This window comes from Mytilus edulis, chromosome 1, assembly GCF_963676685.1.
Source record: "Mytilus edulis chromosome 1, xbMytEdul2.2, whole genome shotgun sequence".
Classification (NCBI taxonomy): domain Eukaryota; kingdom Metazoa; phylum Mollusca; class Bivalvia; order Mytilida; family Mytilidae; genus Mytilus; species Mytilus edulis.
This window is the reverse complement of record NC_092344.1, coordinates 9,902,196-9,929,844: the sequence shown is the minus strand read 5'-3', so window position 1 is coordinate 9,929,844 and position 27,649 is coordinate 9,902,196. Positions and strand designations below refer to the sequence as shown.

Here is a 27,649-nt window from a genome sequence, read left to right as displayed (position 1 = left end):
ATTTTTACATTTTATTTACAGTACTCTTGATTCCACAGTCATTGTCATAAATACAAAGACAATCCTGAATTCTTGCAAAAATAAAGGCCCAATGCAGATGTCACACAAAAGGTCCTTTTGCCTCTCTAACAATAACTCTATAGTTTCATATTCATACCTATGAGAAAAATAATTTCCATCTCCTAAAAACTACTCGCAGTTTATCTAAAATCTGATTTTGTAGGCTCCTATGAGAATTACCTCCATATGGACAAACAGATGGGATTTGAAGAAGACACTAATGCTAGAATACAATACAGGACTGCTATGATCATGAAAAAACAACAAAGAAAGAAGGTTTGTAAGGAAATATTAAAAGTTGTAACAGATTTTTTTAAAGGTCTTATTATAGAAAATGATGTTTGTTTTAAAAAAAACCCAACATAGACTGCTGTGAAGATGAGTAAAGTTTTTTTGGGAAGATTTTTAGTGCTCAAACACCATTGTAGTAGAGATGGTAATGTAAATTCAGAAATTATTGCAAGGTTTTTATTTATTTCAATAATGCAACTAATTGGAATAATAAGAACTCACATTTTGAAATCAAATACATCTATCTGTTATCTGTATGTAACTTTTCATAAAATTGCAATAATTAAACTTGCATATTTGTTAATTTTTCACGAAGGTCAGTAATAAATGAACACAATAATTTCTGTAAAATCTTAGTGTACTGCAATGCCAGGAATGATTTTGTAAAGATCTTGTCAAAACAGGATAGATATATTAAGGTTTTTTATTGACAGGATAGATATATTGAGGTTTTTTATTGACAGGATAGATATATTGAGGTTTTTTATTGACAGGATAGATATATTAAGGTTTTTTATTGACAGGATAGATATATTAAGGTTTTTTATTGACAGGATAGATATATTAAGGTTTTTTATTGACAGGATAGATATATTGAGGTTTTTTATTGACAGGATAGATATGTTGAGGTTTTTTATTGACAGGATAGATATATTGAGGTTTTTTATTGACAGGATAGATATATTAAGGTTTTTTATTGACAGGATAGATATATTGAGGTTTTTTATTGACAGGATAGATATATTAAGGTTTTTTATTGACAGGATAGATATATTAAGGTTTTTTATTGACAGGATAGATATATTAAGGTTTTTTATTGGCAGGATAGATATATTAAGGTTTTTTATTGACAGGATAGATATATTAAGGTTTTTTATTGACAGGATAGATATATTAAGGTTTTTTATTGACAGGATAGATATATTAAGGTTTTTTATTGACAGGATAGATATATTGAGGTTTTTTATTGACAGGATAGATATATTAAGGATAGATATATTGAGTTTTTTATTGACAGGATAGATATATTAAGGTTTTTTATTGACAGGATAGATATATTGAGGTTTTTTATTGACAGGATAGATATATTGAGGTTTTTTATTGACAGGATAGATATATTAAGGTTTTTTATTGACAGGATAGATATATTAAGGTTTTTTATTGACAGGATAGATATATTAAGGTTTTTTATTGACGGGATAGATATATTAAGGTTTTTTATTGACAGGTTGACTTTTCTACGATGACCCACAATGTAGAGGATGCTGAGATGGAGACAGACCCTGCAATGGAGAGGGAGTATATCAGAACAGCAGAAGCCTCTACTTGTATTACTAAAGATACAGGTAGGTAGTGTTAAGTCAAGATATGTTATTATTTATTATTTATTTCAGTCATTTTCATGTCTTCTAAATAAAAGACATACTTTGATATTACCTAATGAAATTGTCATGGTCAAATCCTCTAGCATTATAATATAGTACCATGCATATAATACTGATTTTCAGAGGTGTGATATTCCTATAAAGAATGGTTTAAAAAAGTATGAAAATTAAAAAAATAATCCTAAAGATATGGTATTTGCTTTTTGAAAAATGACTTGGTATTATATTGAGAAAAGATTGTAATCACTATATTCAGCTATTACAATGTTGTAGCATCATAGATCACAAGAGGAAATGTGTTTTCAGCATTTAAAAATTTATTTTATTTATCTAAAGAAGTTTTAATAATTTCATAGTTTCATCAGATATTAAATATCAATCTACATTTAAGTGATAGAGTTTTAAGGCAATAATTATCAAAGTATAAACATTGCTCTACTGGACATGATGTCAAATTCCTAATCTTGTGTTATTACAGGTGTTGACCCCATACAGGAAGCTATAGTAGAATATAACCGAGCCAGACAGGGCAATGCTTTACCACCAGATATATACCTCGGTCTTAGGTTTGGTGATACTGAACAACAGCCTACATCTGATGTTACTACTAAAGGAAGAGTAAGTCTAAACAATTATTTCATTTACAACTATATTGGAAATAATATTGTATTAAATTTTTTGAAATATATTTAATCAAATGTTAAATTTAATACTATAAAGTGTCTGCGGCACATTGATCTGTTTATGTAAATTTAGAATTTAACTAAAAATATTAATACTGGAAAAATGTTTTATTGGCAAATTTCAACAAATGATAAAAGTAATGTTATGTTGACAATAATCCAGGCACAAACCTTTTCTTATAACTATAAGCAATAGATTTGTAGAGATATAAGTCATCAATTAAGCTGTAAATATTTCCCACCAAAAACAAGACTTTATATCCCCAGGAAAAACCAAAGGGACGTACATATCTTAATGTAGTTGATCTTGATGCATCAGCCTTATTACATGACCTTCATGAGAAACCAGACAAGGAAGAGAAGGTGCAGCATGACCTTGCCCTTCAGCCAACATCTATGACTTTGACCTCTGCTAGAGAGGGATTGGAAGCCATGGAATCTAATTTGAGAGAAGCCTTACAACCTAAGATTCAACGTCCATTTACACAAGATGCTGTAACGGTCAAAATGTTTGAGACTAAAGCAAAAGATCATGACAGGTAAGGCTATAAATGAATGTGTAAAACCATGTCAGCAAAGCTAAAGATTTCAAAAGATAAGGGTATCAGATTAACAGAAACACCCTTTAGAGCAAAGCACAAAACCATAACAGGATTTGCTAATGGAATTCATCCTGAGAGTAAATATAGTGAAAACAAGTGTGATAAGACCCATAATCATCATCAAATCAATAAGGAGAAATGAAAAAATATGGTTATCACAGTAGAAGATTTTTTTTTATCATACACATATTTTAATTGAATGAGGTAAACATTAACCAACTGTTGGGTTAATTTAATAAGCAAATCAAATTATATTTCAAAAAATGGTATTAACCATTTTACTCTGTAATTTTCAAAACAATCACCATATTTCTTGTTTGATGATTAAATGTAAAGGAGTAAGTTCGGTAAGGACTATATTTGGCCCCAATTATAAAATTGAATGGTACAAGATAAAATATGTTTTAAATTGTCTAAAAAACATGTGAGAAAGTAAAATAGAACTATTTGTGTCAAAGTTTTATTCTAAAGCGTTGATTTCTACATCCAAAGTAGGTCAAAATTGGAGATTTTGGCGAAATTTGACAAAATCGTCCAGATTTCAACCAAATTTAGGACCAGGAAACATAGAGCGCAGTCGTCAGCAAACAAAATATTCAAGTTAAACATGCAAAATGTCATTACAAACATTGTGTTTAAAGATCTGTTTTGCTGACCTATGGGCTCTGTGTTTCCTGTCCAATTATCAATGCAAAATTTACCAATTTCATTGACTTTTCATGGAAATAAAAATGAGTACTGTTTGTGACGTCATCGGTGAAAGGCAGAAATGTAAATTTTCAAAAAAAAAGGCTCATTTCCTATCTAGTCAATGTATTAGCTATGATTCATTGTGATTTTGGTCAATAAATCCTAATTTGATATTTAAGGTAAAAAAGAGGGCCATTTTAGGGCCTAATCAAGCCTACTACTTTATATACTTTCACTTAATTTGAGCAGGGGTATATATTCATTAGCAGTAGCTTACAGTAGTTCTTCGTATTTTAATATTAATCATAAAAAACAGGTGATAAAATCATGCACTTTAAATGTTACAATTTTGTTGATATAATTTCTAGATAGTTATCTATGAAACATGATATGTCTTGGTTAGTTAGAAAACATTAAAGGCACATTTGTTTAATTTACTTTTAAAAAAAAAATATCATTATAAAATTTTACTACAAAAAGATTATGTAATGCACTAAATAACTTACAAAATTGTGATATGGGGGGAAAATGATTTTCATAAGAAAGAGATGTTTTCTTAATAAGAGGTATGTTCCTATTCTTTAATATTTTTATTAACATTTAGTTTTTTTCATTATAGTGTTTAAAGGAAAAATGAAATATTAATGTAATTAATGTTTTGAAATCCAGTATAGTAAAAAGTGTTAATCTTTACAAAGTTTCAGATGGTGTTTTATGTTGTTGATTAAAAATCTATCTTTACCCACAGATTTGAACTGATCCAAATTGCTACTGAACATGTAGAGAATACTTTAGAATTACAGTAACAGTTATTCATATTATTTAAAAAGATGATATTGAGGTATTAAAGGAATGTTTGATCCTTACAGAGTATCGGTTGCTGTAATGCCAAGAGAAAGTCTTCAGGGAACAAGAGCTAGTATTATCCAGAGACTGAGAGATATGAACTCACAAATACAAGCCATAGATCACATGTCAGACAATATAGAAAGAGGCTTCCATGGTACCAGAATGGTAAATATGATTGGACCACATCTTTGTTTTTTGGGGATAATTCATAGATCTTTTAAAGTTGTAGACTCATAGTTCAGATCATGCAACATAAGTATGTTTGAAAATTTTATGAAATAATAATTGTAGATTTTAGAGGATATCAATGGTAGAGATTAATAGCATGATGTACATGAAATATCAAGATAAAAATATGGTCCATACTGTTGAATTAAGGTAGACAGCATGGTTTTCATCGAGGTTGCACAAAAATAAAAAATATTTTAATAACCAGCATATATATATATATGCATCTCATAGTGCCTAGACAAGTTTAGTTCTGTGAACTTTGAAACATTCTTTTATGCTTTCAATTGCAACTTCCTATTTTGTTAAAAATGGGTAAAATTTTGAATCAATACACAAAATTTAGTATAAATAAAACAATCAATAATATATATTACTCAGGATCAAATAACTGATAAAAACTCAAAATACATAGGTAGAGTCAATTAAGTGTCTTTAAAAATTTATTGAAGTTGAAGAAAAAAAAAAGGAATGTTTTTTTTTTAACTGAAATGTATAATCTGTTTCCTCTATTACAGTTGATAAGTACATTAGAACATCTAGCAGACACAGAAGATACTACACCTGGTATGCTTGATGATAGAAAGTCAGACGCATTGACACCTAAAGTATCCCAGAAATCTCCTAAGAGAAGTGCTAGATCTAGTGCTAGGACTGAAGCCAAATCTACTGCCAGAAGGTCACCATCACCAAAGGGCAAAAAAACAAGGTATAACCAACAGATTGAAAATGTATTCTCAAAACTGTCATACTATCAAGATGGTTAAAAATTTAAATAGTTCCCAAGAGTATCAAATCAGAAGAGTAATGTCTTGTGCAGAATCTGGTATATTTTATTTTTACAATCTTGTTTGTTCATTTTATTGCTGTAAATATATCTACAGCTGTCAACCAATCTAAGTTTGTGGTACTGGTATTATTTTCTTTAAATTTTCAATTATAAAATTTAAGAAGGTTGTGCTGGAAATTTTAGGAAATGGAAAGAATTATCTTTCTAATGCTGAATTAATCTAAAATAAAATTTGTAATATTCTGATGGATGAAATTCCCTTTAGATGTCTTTGTCTAATTTTGTCATTGGGTCATCATCTCATTGATACTCGAAATCACCTTTTATTCATGCTATTTTAAATAAAGCTGTAGAGTCTGGTATTGTCTTCTTTACTAAATTGGTTGGATAGTGAGAGTCAGCAACCTGAATGAATTAAACAATATAAATATTTGTCTTTCCCTACAGTTCTCAGGAGTTGGCACGTATCTCAGGTCTGAGTGGTATCAGTGACATAATAGGAGAGATGGTCCAGAAGGGAGATATTGACTTAGAAGAAGCTGGATTTGAACCTGAAGAAGCCAAGTTCTTTGTCAATCAAATGAAGCATAGGTATGTGTCTAATGAATGTACATTGGTAATACATATTATTCATTAAAGTCGTTTTATTCTGAGTTTATGAATAGCTGTTGATGATATTTAAGATAGATTGGGCAGTTAAAAGAAAATGGATAACACTTGAAGGGTGTATGCTGTTAGTCTTTTTGATTAGCATCTATAACTATTAATGAAAATAATAACTTCTTATACAAATACTGACACCATTTTTGTTATAATTATTTCAAAAGAGGAATGAGTCCTTCCAAATGTAATGTTAAGTATTCATTATTCAATACAAGCAAGGATGTCATGTTATCAATGAAGTTAAATCTAAAATTCCCCACAAAATCTAGAAATGTATATTTTTACCATTTGATATTGACAGTGCTAGACGGGCAGAAAGTCCAGCACAGCAGGAGAGAATGAGGAAAAGTCTACAGAAACTAGAGGAATACACCAAGACCAAGGAAGAATATCCAGATGAAAGAAGTGCTGAAAAGAAAGAAGAAATAAGAAGATGGATGGCTGACAAGAGAGCACAAAAGATGGAGGAATATAGAAAACATTTACATGATTTGAGAGAACATGAAGTCAAGCCATTCAAACCTTCACATGATACACACAAGGTAAGTTATTTAAACTATTTTTGAATTGAAGATCTGGGTTTGTGTTAAAAAAACGCCACAGACCTATTATCACTAAAAAATTTATTATTATGTTATTTAAGCATCAAGTTTTGTTAGGATCTCAGAAGGGAAAGTTTAATTTGCTCATTGTTTTTATTTAAATAGACAAAGAATATCTGTGTATGGTAAGTCCATGGAAGTCAAGGATGTTAAATAACTTGTAGTTGTTATATATGGTAAAATTTGCTGTAATATGCCTACCACAAACATAGACAGTTTAAGGCAAACATACATATTTCCAAATATTTTGTTCAATATAAGAATTGAAATTGCAGCAATTAATCTGTTAAGCTATAACTTGGAACATGCATAAAGAAATAAAAAGAGACTAAAATATTGTCAGTATCATTATTGTTAAACAAGTCCCATATATTGTATTGGAAATCACCATGTCAGCAAAGATGCCTTGTTTTCATGGTAGATAATTTCATGTTATGCATAATTTTTGACTTTTTTGTTGTTGATAGATTTGATGCATTTCACAGTAAATGTGTGTCAAAATGTCTGAATTAGTTAGGTCTTGTAAAAATGAAGTTTTTCTCCAACAGTTATGATACACAACCATCTTCTAACTATTTGCACAGTAAAATGAGTTTATCTGTATTTACACAAGACATACTCATTGTTTATCTATTTTATTGAAATATCTTATATATGTTTTAAATGTTATATTGTCATTAAAGAAATATACTTGTTTTAAAAATAGATCTCTTTTTGATATTTTCAGGGAACGTTTAAAGCAGGTGAATTCAACGACAGGAAATTCCAAAACCAAGTGGACATGACAAGGCGTATGGCAGAAGCTGAAGAGTTATTTTTAGAAGCATTAAGAGACAAGCCTGAATTGCCAACATATCGGGAACGAAGTCCAAAGCGTAAACCAGTTTCACGAGACACCAGTCCTGTTAAAACGAAAAAACGGTCTCCAGAAAGATGGGAGAGAAGCCCTATGATCTCTGACAGAAGGGGTATTAGTCCAGGGAGAAAACAAATTGATACTACCAGATCTACTGTAACCATTTCACCAAAGGTTTCAAGAAAGATATATAGACCAGATGAGAAAATACAGTATAGAGAACCAGTCAGGTCTCCAGTCAGGGAAAGACAACCCAGACCACAGCCAATCATGGTACAGCCTGCTCCTGAACCAGTTGTTCCTCGTCTTAGATTAATTGATTCTGATGAGTTCATGAGGAGAAGTCAGGAAACAACAGGTATAACATAGATTTAGACATTGTAGAATGCTTTAAAAAAATAAAACAAATACTTTACAGAGTGATTTCATGTAAGGTTAGTATTAAGAATTGTATGTTAAAAGTAAAGGAGAAATTATTAAATTTCTATTATTCAGACCTCATTTTTGGCATATAAGTTTGTATCTTTTGGTAGGAAATCCCTTAAACAAACAGATAAAAAATGTACAAACAAAACTTTCCTTGGAAAAAAGGAGAAAATTATTGTTTATTTTTTTTACGATTTCTTATTATCTTCAAACCCCCAGCCCTGAAAAAAAAAACCCAACCCAAATACTCAAATATTCCAGTGTTCTTGTGCTGTGTTGGAAGGACAGCTTTAGAATATCTCAGGGAAAATTCTGCATGTAAGAAGGTCAAATTGTGTACCGAAAATAATAAAATACAGAGTAACTACAGTTATGAAAAGTATTGAATGCATAAATGTTGATACAATATAGCATGTTAGGAATATATTAAATTGTGAACCACTATTTGAACAACTAAATTGTTTTCTATAGGTGATTATTCTGCATATGCCAAGGCCGTGGCTGACATGGAAGTAACACAAAGTCAGGAGGTTTATAAACCTAGACCTGCTTCACCACCCCCTAAACCATCTGGTAAACAGTACAAACCCAAGTCATTTACAGAGATGGTGAGGCTTCAAGATCCTTCCAAACTTAAAAAGAAATTCTCTAAAATACCTACACCATATGCACAGAGGTTAGCTAGTATGCAGAGGGATACACCCAGAGAACTTAGTCCTGAGGAGAAAGGAGAAAGGATTTATGGTATTAATTGTATAATTTGTTATTTACTGCCAAAACTATCGATGGATTATTTACTTATTGCTATTACACCATGGGAATTATCTTTTTCTAACGCATTAGATTTAAAGAAACATCACTTGTAACACATGCTCTCACTGCTCAAGTTAAAAAAATAACTGTACTAGGAAGAAAGTCACAATTGGAATATATTGTAATTTGATATCAATTTTGAAAAATATATTATTGTAGAACCTGAAACATACATAATTTCAACACATTTTCCCCTCTGTATTGATTTATGATTAAACGTTTTATAAATGCAATACATGATATAGAATTTTTATAGTTTATTGTAAAACACCACATAACATTTTAAACCACTAAATTTGTTTAGGATAAACTTGTTTTATGTATACTTAAGGTGAATTCCTGAGTCTTAGCAATTTGAATAATACCAACATATATTTTAAATTCTGTAAATTAGGATCAAACAGATCCCCTAGTAAGAAGAGTTTTGCTGAACCATCTCCCAGAACTGTCAAGACCTACGCAGAGAGATTACAAGAGATGAAGTCAAAGAAAACATATAACACCCCGATTATACCTCGTTCTCATATACCTGGTACTGGAAGAACTGGTAAGATATTTAAAAAAAAATCCCAGCTGTACCTTTGTATAATACTCCTGATACTTGAGACATAAAAAAATCCAATCTATTATTCATTACTCTACTTCACTTCACTGGAACAAAATCCTAATTTCCAAATATTGTCTGATAACATATATTATCAGTAAATACATCTTCTTTGCTATTTTTATGCCCCACCTACAATAGTAGAGGGGCATTATGTTTTATGCCCCACCTACAATAGTAGAGGGGCATTATGTTTTCTGGTCTGTGCGTCCGTTCGTCCGTCCGTCCGTTCGTTCGTCCGTCTGTCCCGCTTCAGGTTAAAGTTTTTGGTCAAGGTAGTTTTTGATGAAGTTGAAGTCCAATCGACTTCAAACTTAGTACACATGTTCCCTATGATATGATCTTTCTAATTTTAATGCCAAATTAGAGTTTTTACCCCAATTTCACGGTCCACTGAACATGGAAAATGATAGTGCGAGTGGGGCATTCGTGTACTGAGGACACATTCTTGTTGTAAATAAGTCATCAAATTTGAAGTTTTGAAAAAGAGGATGTCAGCATTTTTTTTTAAGATTCAAGATTCAAAGTTTTATTTAAAGTTGATATTCTATAAACTACATAAACAGCTTTCATATTGACTGAATAACAATATATAAAGTAATTTGTATGTCTTTATGTTATGAATAGAATAAAGTTCTATATCCAGCACATTCACTTTGTTTTATTTTTTGTAAAAGGATCGTCAACAGTTATGCAGAAGAAGAAAACAGGACCGCCACATAAACCTATGACCTATGTAGAACAATTACAGAAAATCAATCAAGGTGCTCCTAAAACTAGGAGTAAAGCAGGTAAATTATTATTTAGTTAGACCAAACCTGTCATCAGTTATCAAAAAAACATTCAATTGTATATTTGTTACAAGTTGCATATTTCATCTGAATGATAATTATAGTTCTGCTTAACTTAATCTATTTCAACATGAACACAATGTCATAAACCATAAAATGCAGGTCAAGTTTGATTTTACCATTTCAAGAATTATACCTTACAGTTACATTGAAACTCTTATTTTGATTTCCAGATGAAGCTATTTAATATTTTTATTTAAAAACACAGTGCTATCAAACTTTAAAAACACAAACATTCAATTTTAATTTTGGTTTTGGTATTTTTCATGTTCAAAATTGCTCCTCTGCAAGTTGGGATATGAATGATCTTCTGGTTACTTAAATCTAGTTTTGCATTGCTTTAGAAAGCCCAAAATTGTTGGAATTGTCTCTGTCAAACATTATCTTACCTTTTAAGTTTCTTTATTTTATAAGGCTTATCAAAATGTTATTAATTGGTCTTCTCACACTTATTATCTCCAAAGTAGGTTATTCTACAGATATGTGACATATGCACCAACATATGTGTTATTTATTTATTAATCTGTATTTAAATAGTATTTTTAGAGGTATCAATATAATTGTGAAATATGTTTTGTTTTACTAGGTATGAAGACTTTTGTAAAACCACAGACTTTCCTGAAATCTCATAAACCACTACATAAATCACAGACATATTCTGAACAGCTACAGACTTTACAGCCACCAAAAGGTAAGCAGATAATCATGTCATAGTGTCCTTCTTTCACTACATCACCCTGTTCTTTTCTTTCCAATATTTGAAAGATGGTGCAATTAATAGTTTCTCACCAAGAGTTGTTCTATTAGTTTCTATCAACCAAAATGGGACAGGTTTTAAACCACCATCAATGCTGACCTGATTAGGTTGCTTAATTATTCATCTTACTCATATCAAAAGAAACCTTTTAAAAAGGTTCCTACTGCTCAATTGCATTAGTTAAGGTAGTTTTAAAATTATTATATTTTTGTGGTACTGTGAATTCATTATTATTCAATGGATACCAATTTTTGTGAATTTCGTGGGTACAGGGACACCACAAATTTAAAGGTTCAATGATTTGCAAGTTTGCTGTTTGATTATATGCCGTCTGATTGAAAACCATGAAATCAAATATCCACAAAAATGCAAGTTTTCCTCAATCCACAAAAATTGGTTCCCATGAAAATAAATGAATTCACAGTTTATGTGTATATTTACTATCCATGTTTACCAGAGATGTCCTATAAGGTTTCATTATATTGACTTGGTTGAATACTTTGTCACATCTATTTATAGTTATAATCTAAACAATGTCTAATTATATATTTTGTATATTATATTGCTGTATATTATTTCAGCCCAGAAAAAGTTATCCCCTGCCAGAAGTAGAGCTAAGCCCTATCCTTATCCTTACTCAGGACAGGAACAATGGGAAGGTGATTCAGTGGTCAGTTCTTGGTCCGTGGACGATAGAGTTAATAAAATACTGTATGGAGATGAAGCAAGCACTGTAAGTAGAATAACTTATATTTCATTTATTTTACAAGTAAATGTCCTGATTATAATATAGTTATAATGTGTCAGAGACAACAACCAAACCAAGCAAGAAAAACAGCTGAAGGCCATCTATGGGTCTACAACACAGTAAGAAAATCCTGCACAGGGAGGCGTTTGTTTCAACAACTATCTAAGTTAATATATAGATATAAGAAGATGTGGTATGAGTGCCAAAGAGACAACTATCAATGCATGAATGAAATCTCTTGTTGGATAGATATACATCTAAAGATAATCAGAAAGAGTTTCATTGATATCTGGATTCAAATTATTTTTTTATTACAGGTATATGGAAGCCAGGTATATGGAAGCCAGGTTTATGGAAGCAGGGTGTCTTTTGAATATCCCATGTCTGACGACATATCAGATTATCTCCCAGAGGTCATGGGAGAGTCTTACGTAAACTCTGTTGATATTGATGAAATAATGAGGATAGCTGATGTGGCTTCTGTGGGTAGTGGTGATGTTATGAGTGTTATTGACTGGGATGCTGTAGATGAACTAATTAATGATGTACACTGAAGAAACTATGGAAAAAAATGTTTAGCCTATTTAATAACACAACTGATAAATATGAATGTGATAATTTTAATTACAATACTGATATCAATATGTTAGCATTTAATTGATTTATAAGTGAAGGTTGTGAATTATCTTAAACTTATTTTCATCATGTTTATAAATATAAAGTATTTATTTATTATAGTTGTCCGTCCAAAATACTTTTGTATTGATAGTTTTATATATTAATTAAAATATTTTATGACTAAATTTAATTTCCTTTAATGAGAGCATGTAAAATGTCAGCTTATGAGATACTCATGAAATATGAAACATTTGTATTTGGGCCTGACTCCGGATGCAGGACATTCTTGCTGTGGTGAAGACCCATGGGTGGCCTTTAGCTGTTATCTGTTTGAAATATTACCCATTTCCATTCTCAATTTTATCTTCAATTTCTTTTTATTACAACTGAGGTTGAAGTTATAATGCTTTAATCACAGCAATAATTTTACATAAAGAAAAACCATACATTGTCTCGAAATATAAAGTTTATCAGTTCATGGCTTGGAATTGGGTAGAATGTGAGCTAGGTATTTCTTTCCTCTTTATACTGCAACTCTTGAAACTGTTCCAATTGAAATATTTGGGTAAAAAACATCAATTTTGAAGGAAACAAGATCAAATTCTATGAACATGTATTCTTTATTGACCTTATAAATGAAATTCTACAGAAATTTATTATCAACACCATAACATGGCAATTGAGTTTACTCAGAGTAACTATTGGCGTTCAAGCATATATTTCTTCATACTGATTCAATGAATAAATGTTTCTATATATTTTTGCCTAAAATAAGGGAGATAATTGTCAACTTCCGGTTTAAAAAATGTCACTTCCGATCTGACATGATAACATTATTTACACTGATTCCAAAAATATATGGTTTCTATATATTTTGCCTGTTATAAGAGAGATATTAGATACTTCTTGCTTATTGAAATTCCCTTCTTGTATCAATTGATAGGTTTATGTATGCATAATTAAAAAATATATAGGTTCGAGGTACTTTTCCATGAAATTAGTGTAAAATAGCTAGTTCCGGTTTACTCAAGGTCACTTCCGGTTGATATTTATCAAGTTCACATTTTAACCAACAGTTTGCAAAAGACCATATGTCTTTATCATGTCTAATAACTCTTAAAAGATGTCATTGGATTGGTACAGACCAAATATATCATACTAGTATATTCATCACAATAATGCAAACTTTTGCACTAGTTCTTTTATATATCTTTTAAAGTGACAGAGGTAATCACCAGGAACAAATACAAATAAAAATTTAGAGTTTGACCTTGACCTAGTTTTTTAATTCTTTGAGCCAAGGACCTCAAATCAACAGGCCCTAGGTTTCTATTACTTATGGTTTACCAGTTACAAATGAATATCAATTATTTCCAATGCATTATTACTCAAAGGGAGTCTTCGTATCACTTCTGTCAAAATTGGACAAAAAATCCTGAGGACATAGTGAGCAAATTGGTAAAATATAATTTTTGCTTTCTCATAACAAGGAAAACAGTGTTTGGGGAGATAGCTCTTACATTAAACAGAGTCAGTCTCAAAAGCACAATAACTGATTGATAACATATGCTAAAAATCTAAGTGACATCTTGCAAACCTAAGAAAAAAAATAATTAGACCAAATACAATAGGTCTTTCTACAGAAAAGTGGAAAGACCTAATTCTCTGATTTGTCTTAATGTTTGCATATTTTTAACTTCTCTGTTACTGACTTGTATAAAGCAAAAGCCCCATTAATAATCAATTTAATAGGGTGTGGCTGTTTAGACATTTTTGAGTGAACTAATGACACATTAGATTATCTTTAAGTCCTCTCATAAGGATACGATGAGGGAAATACAGTAGCATAGACACAGGACTAACTATGCATAAAAAGCTGTGCAAGTTTACATCATTTGGCGAGTAATCCAGCAGCACAATTAAAAGGATCCAATGAGCTTGTATCGCTCACAGATTGTTTGCCTAAATCTGATACAATGCAATAAAAGTATATGTGTAAACTGTGAGGGCAAAAGTTAAGTCTTGCTGATCTTTTTCATCAGACCAAGTTTATCTTTATTCATCATAGATTTAATTTTTTTTTCTACTTTTGGTAAAATCACATTTTGCTATTGCTTCACTTAGGAAGTTTTTGTTTAATTCGTCCTGAACCCCTTTGATTCTGATCTTTTTGCATGTTTCCCTTTGTTACTCATACAATTTTGTATACGTTATTTTCCTCCGTCGGAGTTTACTCTTTTTAGTTTTCACGCAGATACTGCATTTTCCATGTAAATTTATGTGAAAGGAAAAACATAAGTAATACTTGTTCTATCAAATTTTATTCGTTTTAGCAATAACTGTATAAAATTAACAAGGATAAAAATAATATTTTGTAAGTATTTGCATAAACTTTAAAAATTTAGTGCATTTCACATATACATTATATTCATGTACAGTTTATTCATTTTTGATTGCAATTACTATTACTGAGTTAATTATCATAACTCTAATGAATTTCTTACACCGTAACTATTCAACTTTTACATATGCCTCAGCACCAGCATCAAAACGAAATCAAGCACTATTTATGGTTGTAAGAAGATATTCACTAGATTTCAAATACACAAATATCAATCAATTTGGTAAGAGAAAATTGTCATGTCATGAATGTTGTGCCAAAATAAAACAAAATAATTATGTAAAAAGTAAAATCACAAAAATACTGAACTCCGAGGAAAATTCAAAGTTCCTAATCAAATGGCAAAATCAAAACATCAAAAACATAAAACGAATGGAAAACAACTGTCATTTTCCATAATTGGTACAGGCATTTCTTATGTAAAAAATGTAGGATGAAACCTAGTTTTTTATCTAGCCAAACATCTCACTTGTATGACAGTTTCACCAAATTTCATTATATTGACAACGATGTGTGAACAAAACAAACATACATAATAGGTAAACATGTCAAAATAGGTGGTATAGCAGTGAACATTGTGATATAATATAATGTATTTAACATTTTTTTGAAAGACAATAAATCGATTATTTCACATACACTAAACTATTAAGCAATCTCTACTTATTTTACCTGGCTAGAAAATAAAACCAACAAAACACAAACAACTACAAGCAATCGAGCTAATAGTATACATGATAGATAAAGTATAGACTGTCACTGGCTTTGGCATTTCTATAACAATTTAATAAGATAAATGAGAGATCTGTCATTATTGATATTGCATGAAGAAAAAGCAGCCATACTTAAAAAAAGTTATGAGATAACAGTGGTGGCAATTAAAAATTGACAAGACAAAAAGAAAAACAACATTATTCCTTCATAACCCTACTAAAAGACAAATATTTACAAAACAGTATTAAAAATGAACATTAACCCAACTACGTACTCACTCATGTACTTACATTAATGTATGCTTTATATTCTCGCTGTAAAAATCAATATCAATAACGCCCTTATTCTAAATATATCACCATTTTTGTGTTTGAAATGACAAAACCTGTTTTTATCGTTTATTTCGGTTTAACAATTATACAATAAGAATTATTAAATACACATTTTAGACAGGGCTAGTATGTGTAGAAAAAAACGGTACTCTATACTTCATAATCATCAATCAGAATGGTTGGTTGACAAATGACTATGATTACAGGTGTCTATACATTATGTTAGGCTCTCGAAGCCTTGTGAGAAATACATTCAACAGAAACAACTAAAGATCTACCATTATCGACTAGGTGTGCAAATAATTCAGATCAATTTACAGTTTATTAATCGATTCAAGTAGAATACCGTTCCTGTTTAAACCAAATAAATAAGTATGCACATTAATGTTATACACACCTTACAATAATTTCTACTACTACTGTCATTTGTAAAGATGATTTTAATAAATTGAAATATAATTAAAATCGATTCTGTCATGGAATCTGACATAAGTAGCACGCCCATCATGGATGTGGACATTTGTAGTAAGTTCCAAAATGGAAACTAACATAATTAACAAGAAGATCATGGAAACTGACGAGCTTCAAAGATACAATTGTTAATTTCGTAGTCCTTTAACAATTTCTTCCATACTTCATTTCCAACCAGTAAGTTCTTGTTCCCTATTCAAATAAATTCAAATTATGTTATTCTTCTTTCAAATAACCTAACATACAGAACAGTTTTAGTTTGACATTTTTTGTGACAAAACATCTTACAATCACATAATGCGTTTTTGTTGAAATTTTAAGTATTTGCAAGTTGTAAAATGATAATTAATTAATTGATAACAATCATAAGGATCTTCATCGAAAAAGGCCATATTATGTCATGTAACCATCGTTAAAGTTGGAATTTGCAAGGTAGCCAAAATTATCTCTTCTGCTAAAATATATTAATAAAAAAATTCTCCCAATCTAACAAACAGACGGCGTTACAGTACCTAACTGAAACCTGCGCACACAATATCTTCTTCTAGCTGGTTCCGATGAACAATCCTAACGATTAATTATATTCATGTCAAAGGCGATTAAATGCTTAATATCATTTTTATTGTAAATAATCATATTATCATCAAGATCGGAACTAGAGACTCCAATGAACATGTATATACCCTCCAATTTTTACCTTACTTTGATACATAGAAACAAGATTATTTGCATTTAATGGAAACAAATTTATCGACTTGATGATGCTTCAAGAGTTTGCTGTTCGAAGTTTCAAGATATATTAAGGTAAACGTGTCGCCATTAACAAACAATAACTTCTATAAGGATACCAATTTTGAAATTGTTGAATTTTGAAGATTTTGTTATGCTAGTCATTTCTGCTTTTAACAGTTTCTACCTATTTTTAAAAAGTTTGTAACATAAAATTGAGAATGGAAATGGGGAATGTGTCAAAGAGACAACAACCCGACCAAATAAAAAACAACAGCAGAGGGTCACCAACAGGTCTTCAATGTAGCGAGAAATTCCCGCACCCGGAGGCGTCCTTCAGCTGGCCCCTAAACAAATATATACTAGTCCAGTGATAATGAACGCCATACTAATTTCCAAATTGTACACAAGAAACTAAAATTAAAATAATACAAGACTAACAAAGGCCAGAGGCTCCTGACTTGGGACAGGCGCAAAAATGCGGCGGGGTTAAACATGTTTGTGAGATCTCAACCCTCCCCCTATACCTCTAACCAATGTAGTAAAGTAAACGCATAACAATACGCACATTAAAATTCAGTTCAAGAGAAATCCGAGTCTGATGTCAGAAGATGTAACCAAAGAAAATAAACAAAATGACAATAATACATAAATAACAACAGACTACTAGCAGTTAACTGACATGCCAGCTCCAGACTTCAATTAAACTGACTGAAAGATTATGATTTCATCATATGAACATCAGGCACAATCCTTCCCGTTAGGGGTTTAGTATCATACCATCATAACATATATGAGAAGAACATAACCCGTGTCATGCCAACAACTGTTTTTAGAATAAATGTGTTTAGTTCCGATGCAAAGACCTTATCAGTGACTCAATATTAACGCCAAAATATGCAATCTTTAATGACTTGACAACAGTATCGTAATGATATCCCTTCTTAATAAGTCTATTCAAAGGTTTTGTAAGTTTCTGAGGTGAATACTGACACCTTTGTGCTTTATAAAGAATATTTCCATAAAAAATTGGATGTGAAATACCTGAACGTATTAGAAGTCTGCATGTTGAGCTATATTTACGAATGATGTCTTTATACCGATGATAAAATTTAGTAAATGTTTTGACTAGTTTGTGATATCGAAAACCCTGGTGTAATAATTTTTCAGTAATACATAAATTTCTCTCGTTAAAATCTAAAACATTGTTACATACACGAGCGAATCGTACAAGTTGAGATATATAAACACCGTAAGATGGTGACAAGGGAACGTCACCATCTAAAAACGGATAATTAACGATAGGAAATGAAAAATCATCCCTTTTATCATAAATTTTAGTATTCAGCTTTCCATTAGTGATATAGATATCAAGATCGAGAAAAGGGCAGTGGTCATTGTTAGTATTAGCTTTATTTAAAGTTAGTTCAACAGGATAAATTTCATTGATATACATACTGAAGTCGTCATTATTGAGAGCCAAAATATCATCCAAATATCTAAAAGTATTATTAAATTTGTTTATCAGATGTTGTTTCGATGGGTCTTTGCTTATTTTTGTCATAAATTGTAACTCATAACAATACAAAAACAGGTCCGCAATAAGTGGTGCACAGTTAGTCCCCATTGGAATTCCGATAATCTGACGATATACGGAATCCCCAAAGCGAACAAAAATGTTATCTAGTAAAATTCAAGGGCATATATAGTATCAAAGCATGTCCAATTAACATAGTTTTTTTGTTTATTGCTACTAAAAAATGACCTAAAAGAGTTTGAACATATGTATTCACATTCTGATTTTTTGAATGCCCATTTAATTAGGTGTGTGAATTTTTTCTTAATGAGAATGTGAGGCAATGTGGTATACAGGGTAGAAAAATCAAAACTTTGAACAGATTCAAAATCACCAATATAAGCATGCAATTTATCAAGTACTTCCAACGAGTTCTTGACACTCCAAAAGTAATTTATTCCACTATTTTCGAAGGCCTTATTTGAACAATTTATTATCAGGTTTTTAATTGTACCAAGTGTGCTGGTAAGAAGAATAGACAATTTAGTAGTTGAACAATGGCTTGAAGACGAAATAAATCTATATTTGTACGGGGTTTTGTGTAGCTTCGGAAGCCAATACATAGTTGGGACTTTCATTGTATTTGGCTCTGCTTGTAAAGCGGTGCCTAAAAGTTTATGTTTATTACAGATTTCGTTTTCTGAAAATGGAGTCAGTTGGAATGTTGGTGAATTGGTGATTTCCTTTTTCAGAACCTCAATGTAAAATTTACGTCAAACAATAATAATATTATTAGCAGCTTTATCTGCCGGGACAAAAACAAATTCCTTGGCTAGTTCTTTTAGTTTATGTTTGATACGAGAAATAGGTTTATTGTGGTTATTGTTTATAGTAAAATGTTCTTTAAAATGTTGAATACGTATATCAACTATCTTCATTACTGAATTAAAAAAAGAGTCCAAAGATTTTTTGTCAGCTTTTTCTCGTTTTATCCATTTCATACAGTAAGTATGGAGTGAGTCGTGGATGATATTACGACACTCATTCCAATTAATAATTGACGGGGGACGATATTTAGGTCCTTTACAACAAAACGTTTGTAACAAAACGTTTAAGGTTATAAATGATATAAGAAGATCAATAATGATAACAACAATGTTCACCTATTTATACAACATTAAAGTTTATTAAATTATCTATTGGTTACATGTACCGAATGCTAATTTACTACGTGACACGATGAGCTGTCAATCAAAACAAAAAAAATCAATAATTCACTATCGGGGTAATGAAATCTCAACAGATCGATCAGTTTCCAGTCCCGTTAGTATAATAGTCCCAGATTCCACAATTTTGACTCGTGTGTAGTTTTGTGTTGCTGGTCAATTTTGTTGTAAAAGGGACTGTCGTATATCGCTTTAATATTTGTAAACACATTTGAGCTTACGGTGTATTTCATTGAGAATTGCAGTTTTGACTCTTCTTTAAGCATGATAGAAAATCATTTTGGAAACAATAATTGAAAACTCAAATTGGATATACTGTTTTGCATCATAAACATTACTACCTAACCTACCAACTGACTCACTATACATAATTACTCATGAATTGTAGACAAGACTTTCACAGTAGCCATGACGGTGAATTCAAGTGTTCTGTGATTTTAAGTTTGCTTTAATATAAGACTTTACACCTTTATGACGTGACTGTAGGTCTTCTACAGCAAATCTTGTACCAAGCGAATATTTTCAGTTGATGACAGAAGTAGAATAATGGTCAACTGTTTAAAACACGTCCGTAAGGTAGAAAGGAACACAATAAAGTTCCTAAGAAAAAATGTAAACAAATCTAGGGTCAAAAGACGGTAATTCTTTGCAATTTACAAGGTTTTTTTTTTAAGTACCTATAATAACTAGCCCCTTCTTAGCTCTTGTTAGGGCAACATTGATCTGATGTTTGTCTGTGATGAATCCAAGATTATGTATACACCATCCCTCCGTAGGATTCTTCTCTATCATGTATTTAGGCAATGATCTAACCAGACTGAAGATCACATAGTCCCATTCACCACCTGTTAAGGGTATAAAAATAATGCTATAAAACTTCATCAAAATAAGGTACAATACTGTATATATTGATAGAGGGTTGCTGCTCACAAGGAAGTGATTAAATCAAGAGTTCCAAATGGTGAAGTTGAAATCATCCCTTCGTAAATATTACGGACGCAATCACGAGTTGGTTTAACGTTATGGAATAACCGTTTCACAAATGGTATCGGATATGTTCCTTACGTCGTAACTACAATCCCCTTCCCTTTCATGAATGTGACCTATCAAATTAGACTATTTACCGGATTTGTTATCACATAAGCAACATGACGGGTGCCACATGTTGAGCAGGATCTGCTTAACCTTCCGGAGTATCTGGGATCACCGCAAGTCTTTGGTGGGGTTCGTGTTGCTTATTCTTTAGTTTTCTATGTTTTGTCATATGTACTACTGTTTGTCTGTTTGTCTTTTTCTTTTTAGTCAGTTTATTTTCGATTTATGAGTTTGACTGTCCCTCTGGTATCTTTCGTCCCTCTTTTGCAACAAATTATTTCATACCTGAACAAATAGCTTAATCCATTAAATAAATTCTGCATTATCTTGAATCCCCTTTTTCAACATTTTGCAGTAGTATCAATTTGTTTGAATTTTTCTACGCTTAACACTTCTATTCCACAAGATCGAAAACATAATCTTATTAAACGGAGCTTTAACAACAAAAATGGGAATCGAAGATACAAATTTCGTGTATAAAGTAATGTAAAATTTTACTTTGTAAAGAACCACAGACATAATATGAGACAGAATTCAAACTTTCGCAAAAACAGAAGATTTTTTTAATGATTTCACTTAACTAATGATGACAGGTGACTAAATAACCCACATCCAAGTAAGTTGTGCAGAGCATATATTTCACTGAGATTAATGGTATTGAAACTAGGAGGTCTGCTTTACACTAGCATCATGTTGATTTTATCCTCAATATTGTCAAGAAGGATAAAATCAATATCTTTCAATACGTGATGATTTCAACATTCCAAAAATTAAATCACAAAAATACCGAACTCAGGGGAACATTCAAGTCGGAGAGTACCTAATCAAATAGCAAAATTAAAAGGTCAAACACACCAAACGAATATGTGGAAAATGGTGGATTAAATCTAGTTTTGGTTTGATTGGTGGCCAAGTTTCCACTTCTCTCAGGAGTAACATACCCTTTGCCCTATCATACAGAGTTTTCATATCTCAATTAATTGATGGATTTTTTATTTTTGGTGTTTTAACGCCACTTTTAAGCACCGCCTTTTGGGCTATTTCATGGCGGTTAGTTTTATTAATACAGGAATCCGGAGTGAACGGAGAAAACTACCGACCTTCGATAGGGGCACTGACAATGCTAGTCAATTGGAGTCGAGTGCAACCGCACGAGCGGGGCTCACACTCACAACCTCAGTGTTGACTGGTTAGTGAATATAGTAGTAGCTACTTCAACCACTCGGCCACCGAGAAGCACGACTAAAATCGACCCTTCGAACGTTTAACTGATGCCATCCCGAATAAGCTGACCGGTATAATATGTCTCTTTAGATTTTTTTGATACTAGAACAGTGGTCTAATTTGTAGTTTTACCGATTGTATCCAATTCCAGATAATGGCATTTTGACAAAGTATAAATTACATGTAATCTGTCAACACTGTCGCTCTTTTTTGAGTTCATGCTATTCATTCTGATCTTAAACTGTCATTTGAATCAAATAAAGAGATTGGAACATCAGGAAAGAACATATAGGTTTGAAGTCACTTAATTATCAAGGTTAAGACTAGTACGTCTTTTTCTCACACAGTTACTTTTAGCTTATTTCTTTTACTACTGTATCTTATTGGTTTTAGTGTAATTTTAAGACATGGACAATGTAAATAAGCAATACCTTGACTTGAGACCACTGTTGTAACATCAAACTTGTCAAAACCTTTCTCTTTTAGTTCTGCTCTCAGTGCTGTACATTGGGCATTGTACTGAGACATAACATTTATAGTCCCTGGATCCACGCCTTCAACTGTCACCATGTGTCGAAATACTTTTAACTAAAACAGTAAATAGAAGGTTTGTTTTTACAATGGAACAGTAGGTTAACAATTTACTTATTAACTTAAGAAAAAAAGTATTCTTTCCCTTCTCGACATCTTTTATTAGTATCAATTTGATTTCAAGGAGTGAGGGAAACTGAAATTGCAATCCAGGAACTTAAGTAAGATTATTTCACCTTAACATGTAACTACAATTGGAAATATTTGTCTCCCAGCTTCGTTTTTCGATATCACCCACCTGTATACTTTTTAATCCTTTTAAGTAAGTGAACTCAAGGTACCATTCAGATTCCCTCTCCAAATTATTCATTGTGTAACAAAAGTGACCGTAACCTTAAATCTATTAATCAAAAATCGAAATTCTTCCTCCCTTTCCCATTATCTATAAATAATACCAGTGTGTTTATAATCAAGGTAGGTAATTAAATGTAAAACCATGTTTAGAACAATTATATTGACCTATGTCCTGTAGACCCCAAACTCAAACTGCTTCCTCCGTTTCCTTACATATATTATATTTGAAACAGCAATGCGTGTACTAACGCTATGTGAGGTTTCAAGGATAGTACATAAGACGAAACTACTTAATTGATATCGTCTATCCAACATATTGGATCAAGGTTCTATAGTGGCGACATATAGCATCAAATGCAAGTGCACTAGCATTCGTTTTTTTTAAGTTTTTATGACCTGGATAACAAAGTGTGTAATATTTGCTGTGGTGTGTGCGTTCGAGTTTGTATGCAAATCCATTGTAAAATCCTTTCCAGCTGTTTCTACTTCTTTACTCGAAATTGATTAAATAAACTTGATCAACTGATAACAAAGTACTGTTGCTTTTTATTTTCACATATTTCACAAAATGTTGATTATATCGAATTAAAAATTTTGTGCGTAAATTTCGCAAGCCAGAAAATGGGCAGGAAATCCTCCACTGAATGTCATTTATTAGATTTAATCAAATTATTTATTTTCTCACCAACTACACATATGGTTAGAATTTAATGTTGCTTTCTTATATCTTTGTGGAATTTCGTATCGGGGTCCTATAAATGCATTCAACAATGAACGACCATTACTGAAAAAATATGTTACAGGAAAAAAAACCCAAGAAACACCGAAGAGTTGTTCAAATAATACCTCACAGGTCAGACATGTTGTTACTAAATAAACCAATGAACTTTTGATGTTTTGATGTTTAAACGTTTGAGTAGAAATTCGTCAAAATGTTACATTAACCTAATCATCAACTTACCACTTGTTCTATTTCTCTCTTATTACTCCTGGATTGTTCGTTCCCTTCCTTTGTCTTCACTGTTAATATTTCTTCCTCTCCCTCAACATGACAAAACACTCTTGGAATACCATTAGATTTTTGCCACATCTTAAGTGGTTTTAACGGTCTTCCTATTTTGTCATTAGCTGTTTTTAATTTTCCGTCATAAAACATTCTTGATGGGAATTCACAAATACTTTTATGCTGAAAAGTAAGTTCATGAAGTACAGATTAAATACTTGAACATGATTTAGCCAAAAAAAAACAAAACAAAAAAAAATCCCGAAAAACCCAAACAAGCAACAAAAAACCCAACACACATTCTAAATTATCTCATATGAGTAATTATAATATGATAATAACAATGTTTTGTAATTAGAATCAATATAAACTATTGAATCTAAATGGGACACAATGGAATCATTAAAACATATATCAATTCTCAATTTTATATATTGTGAAATTTGACATCCAGCTGTTTGTTACGAATGCACGAATAAGGTATATACGAAGCCCCCTTCTTTTGCCTTGTCCTGATTATATATAATTAAAAGACGACAATTTGCTATCGCAAAGTGCATTATACATTTGATAAAAAGAAGAAGCTTGCGTATGGCTTCATTACTCATCAAATGAACGTTTATTAGATTGATTTTTAATGAAAATATTTTTCCTATAAATATAAAAGTAAGGACATGATTTATGAACTATTTTCTCTGTACATAAAATTTGTAAACCATCAACCAAAGTTTGGCGTACTAAATTATAATCCTGGCACCTCTGGTAACTATTTCCACCAGTGGGTCGATGCCACTGCTGGTGGACGTTTCGTCCCCAAATTATCACCAGCCTAGTAGTCAACACTTCAGTGTTGACATGAATATCACTAATGTGGTAATTTTTATAAATTTCCTGTTTACAAAAGTTTGAATTTTTCGAAAAACTAAAGATTTTCTTATCCCAGGCACAGATTACCATAGCCGTTTTTGGCACAACGTTTTGGAATTTTGGATCCGCAATCCTCTTCAACTTTGTACTTGTTTGGCTTTATAAATATTTTGATATGAGCGTCACTGACGAGTCTTATGTAGACGAAACGCGCGTCTGGCGTACTAAATATTTAATCCTGGTACCTTTGATATCTATTGGAAAACCTATTGTTTACTTAACTCAACAGACGAAGAAAAAACAAACGAGATTTTAATACTAAATTATTCTTTAACTGTAATACATTTCAGTCTTATTGTTTTAGGCTTAGTTTTACATCATACTCATTTAGAAACCGAAGATGACGAGAACATTTGTTAATTTAATTTTGTGTTTTTGCAAAGGTTACATATATCTGATATTTCAAATTAATATAAAAAAATATATATCATAGTTTTGATATGCAGTTTAATATTATAAATCAATAGGATTTACAAACTTCTTACCATCCTATACTGTTGTTCCAACATTGTCATCAGAGAATCATCAGTTGAATATCTTTCAAACAATGATTTCTCTAAACCTAGCTCAGATGCCTCTCGACTTTTGATAATTGGGCGTAACTGTTTGTGATCACCAATAAGAACAACCTGAGTGGCATGAGTGGCAATGATCGGAACCATGCATTCTGGCTCAGAGCACATACCACATTCATCAATGATGACTTGAGCAACTTGGCCATTTGTAGCAGACAGCAACCGTGGATTACCTGCTAACGATGTAGTGCAAAATATGACATCATAGTTATCTAACTCTTCTACAGTCGCACTATGTAGCAAACTTTTATATTCATAAATGTCCTGCAACCTTGTTTTGACGGGTTTTCGCTGCTCATGAGGCAGTTTCTGATTCTCGTTTATTATAATGTTATCTTCACGAAACTTGGCATCAAACTTCTGAATTCTATCTGCATAAGGTTTTCCATCTGAACGGATGATATGATGAAGCACCACACCGTTCTTATTTAAAGCTGAATCGGATTTTGAATCTCTCATTGATCTACCAGAAATAATAGCACGACCAGGTACAGGAAAGTCCAAATATTCATAAGCACTAGCATACATTCTGACAATTTTAGGGGCCTTTTCTCCAAGTTTTTTGACAACCCATCCTGAAATCAAAACAATATCCAATACAGTAAAAGAAAAAATAAGTCTAGACCTGTAAACATATCAAAGAACTTATTTAATATTATGAAGAAAAATGTACGGTGTAGTATAAACCATATCTATATGATTAGCATAGCACAAATACATGTTAAGTATCAGAATTCCTCGCTTGTTTGATTAGGCTCAGCATTTTATGTATTCTTTTTCTTAGTAGCCTGTTGCAAAGGTGTTTTTCAGGGTTTTTATAACCAAAGTGAACAGAATTAGTTAGATTATATTTAATGTATACATACAGAAATCAAACTTCCCGTTCAACAAGTTTAAGAAATTAGTGATTAATTGAATTATAACCCAGTATAACATTTAGCATCTTCTCAGTATTTAGGTCTAATTGATATTAACTATTTAATAACCTATTGGATAAGGAAAGGGTTAATAGTTCAAAATAGTTTAACCATTACTGATTCAATATGCCACAAGCCAAACGTAGACCATATTTTATTAATGAATAGCTCTCCGGTGATGCCCGAGATCTAGAACTTCGAAAGACCATAACCGACAAATCCGTTGCAAAGCTGATTTAACCAAAAGTACTAGTAACCAAAGTAAATAATACATAAACGAGGGATCAGAGATACACATGAATGGGATATATTCATTAAAATGATTTAGCAATATCATGACAGCAAATCAATGTAGAACAATATTCTTATTTTAGGCTAGTAATGGGAAGCTGTATATATAGAATATTCAACTGCGTCGAGTGTGATACGATATTGTGAAGTGTTTAAATTTAACGGTCGAGAGTGAAGAATCATCGTATTTCATTTGGTGGTGGAATCCGTTTCACTAATGGTTTTAATACGATTTACAGACATTCATACTCATTAATTTCGAATGATCTTTGTTTTTTCTATGTGACGCAATCAGACAAAATGTCTCAAGATAACATAGACATATACCTAGCACTAAAAGTCACTTTTGGTCAAGTTTATATGAAACTCATGAAGTAATTTGACAAATTATCTTATGGTCTTGTGTACATATGACTTATATCAAAATGGTACATCAAGAAACAGAAACAGAAAGAAATTATAAATACTTCTAATCAAAGAACAGTTTGTGAGCAAGCTCAAATATCTTTCGACCCCATTTAAACTATAATCTAAAAGTAATAAAGTCTTCTGCAAATTGAGCTTTAGTAAGTTTGGCCTTGATTTTTGACCAATTTACCTGCTAAAAGTAGTTATGTTCCTATTTATTCTCTTTATATTGGTTAACTTGCATTAGAGTTAGGTTGAAGTTCCCTATAACAAATGTATACACCCTAAAACCACTTTTCAAATTCACGTTTTCAGGTAATTTGACACATACCTGGTATTTCATGTGACTATATATTTAGACACAATAATATTGCAATTTGTATATGTTGTATTTGATTTAGACACCATAACACCCTTTC

At 31.4% G+C, this 27,649-nt stretch overlaps 2 protein-coding genes across 5 annotated transcripts in view; one reads left to right on the top strand and one right to left on the bottom strand.

Annotated features, from left to right (window-relative positions):
* Positions 1 to 12,701, top strand: part of LOC139523592 (ciliogenesis and planar polarity effector 1-like) — a 52,945-nt gene extending 40,244 nt beyond the window's left edge. For 3 of the 4 annotated variants that reach the window (XM_071317752.1, XM_071317726.1, XM_071317735.1), the window contains 15 exons: positions 224 to 336; positions 1,580 to 1,697; positions 2,215 to 2,354; positions 2,687 to 2,958; positions 4,581 to 4,725; positions 5,307 to 5,497; positions 6,026 to 6,169; positions 6,543 to 6,783; positions 7,571 to 8,057; positions 8,597 to 8,869; positions 9,333 to 9,485; positions 10,220 to 10,333; positions 10,980 to 11,084; positions 11,732 to 11,883; positions 12,216 to 12,701. In XM_071317752.1, coding sequence (XP_071173853.1) covers positions 224 to 336; positions 1,580 to 1,697; positions 2,215 to 2,354; positions 2,687 to 2,958; positions 4,581 to 4,725; positions 5,307 to 5,497; positions 6,026 to 6,169; positions 6,543 to 6,783; positions 7,571 to 8,057; positions 8,597 to 8,869; positions 9,333 to 9,485; positions 10,220 to 10,333; positions 10,980 to 11,084; positions 11,732 to 11,883; positions 12,216 to 12,452 — 2,885 coding nt within the window. In that variant the 3' untranslated portion in view covers positions 12,453 to 12,701. The remainder of the gene's footprint in view (positions 1 to 223; positions 337 to 1,579; positions 1,698 to 2,214; positions 2,355 to 2,686; positions 2,959 to 4,580; positions 4,726 to 5,306; positions 5,498 to 6,025; positions 6,170 to 6,542; positions 6,784 to 7,570; positions 8,058 to 8,596; positions 8,870 to 9,332; positions 9,486 to 10,219; positions 10,334 to 10,979; positions 11,085 to 11,731; positions 11,884 to 12,215) is intronic. The other variant, XM_071317743.1, reaches the window with a different exon arrangement.
* Positions 12,702 to 14,818: 2,117 nt separating this feature from the next.
* LOC139523583 (3'-5' exoribonuclease HELZ2-like) overlaps positions 14,819 to 27,649 on the bottom strand; it is a 60,479-nt gene continuing 47,648 nt past the window's right edge. Inside the window, exons 21-25 of the mRNA XM_071317714.1 lie at positions 25,525 to 26,189; positions 24,071 to 24,295; positions 22,656 to 22,812; positions 20,583 to 20,750; positions 14,819 to 16,626 (exon numbers count right to left, since the gene is read on the bottom strand). Coding sequence (XP_071173815.1) covers positions 16,529 to 16,626; positions 20,583 to 20,750; positions 22,656 to 22,812; positions 24,071 to 24,295; positions 25,525 to 26,189 — 1,313 coding nt within the window. The 3' untranslated portion in view covers positions 14,819 to 16,528. The remainder of the gene's footprint in view (positions 16,627 to 20,582; positions 20,751 to 22,655; positions 22,813 to 24,070; positions 24,296 to 25,524; positions 26,190 to 27,649) is intronic.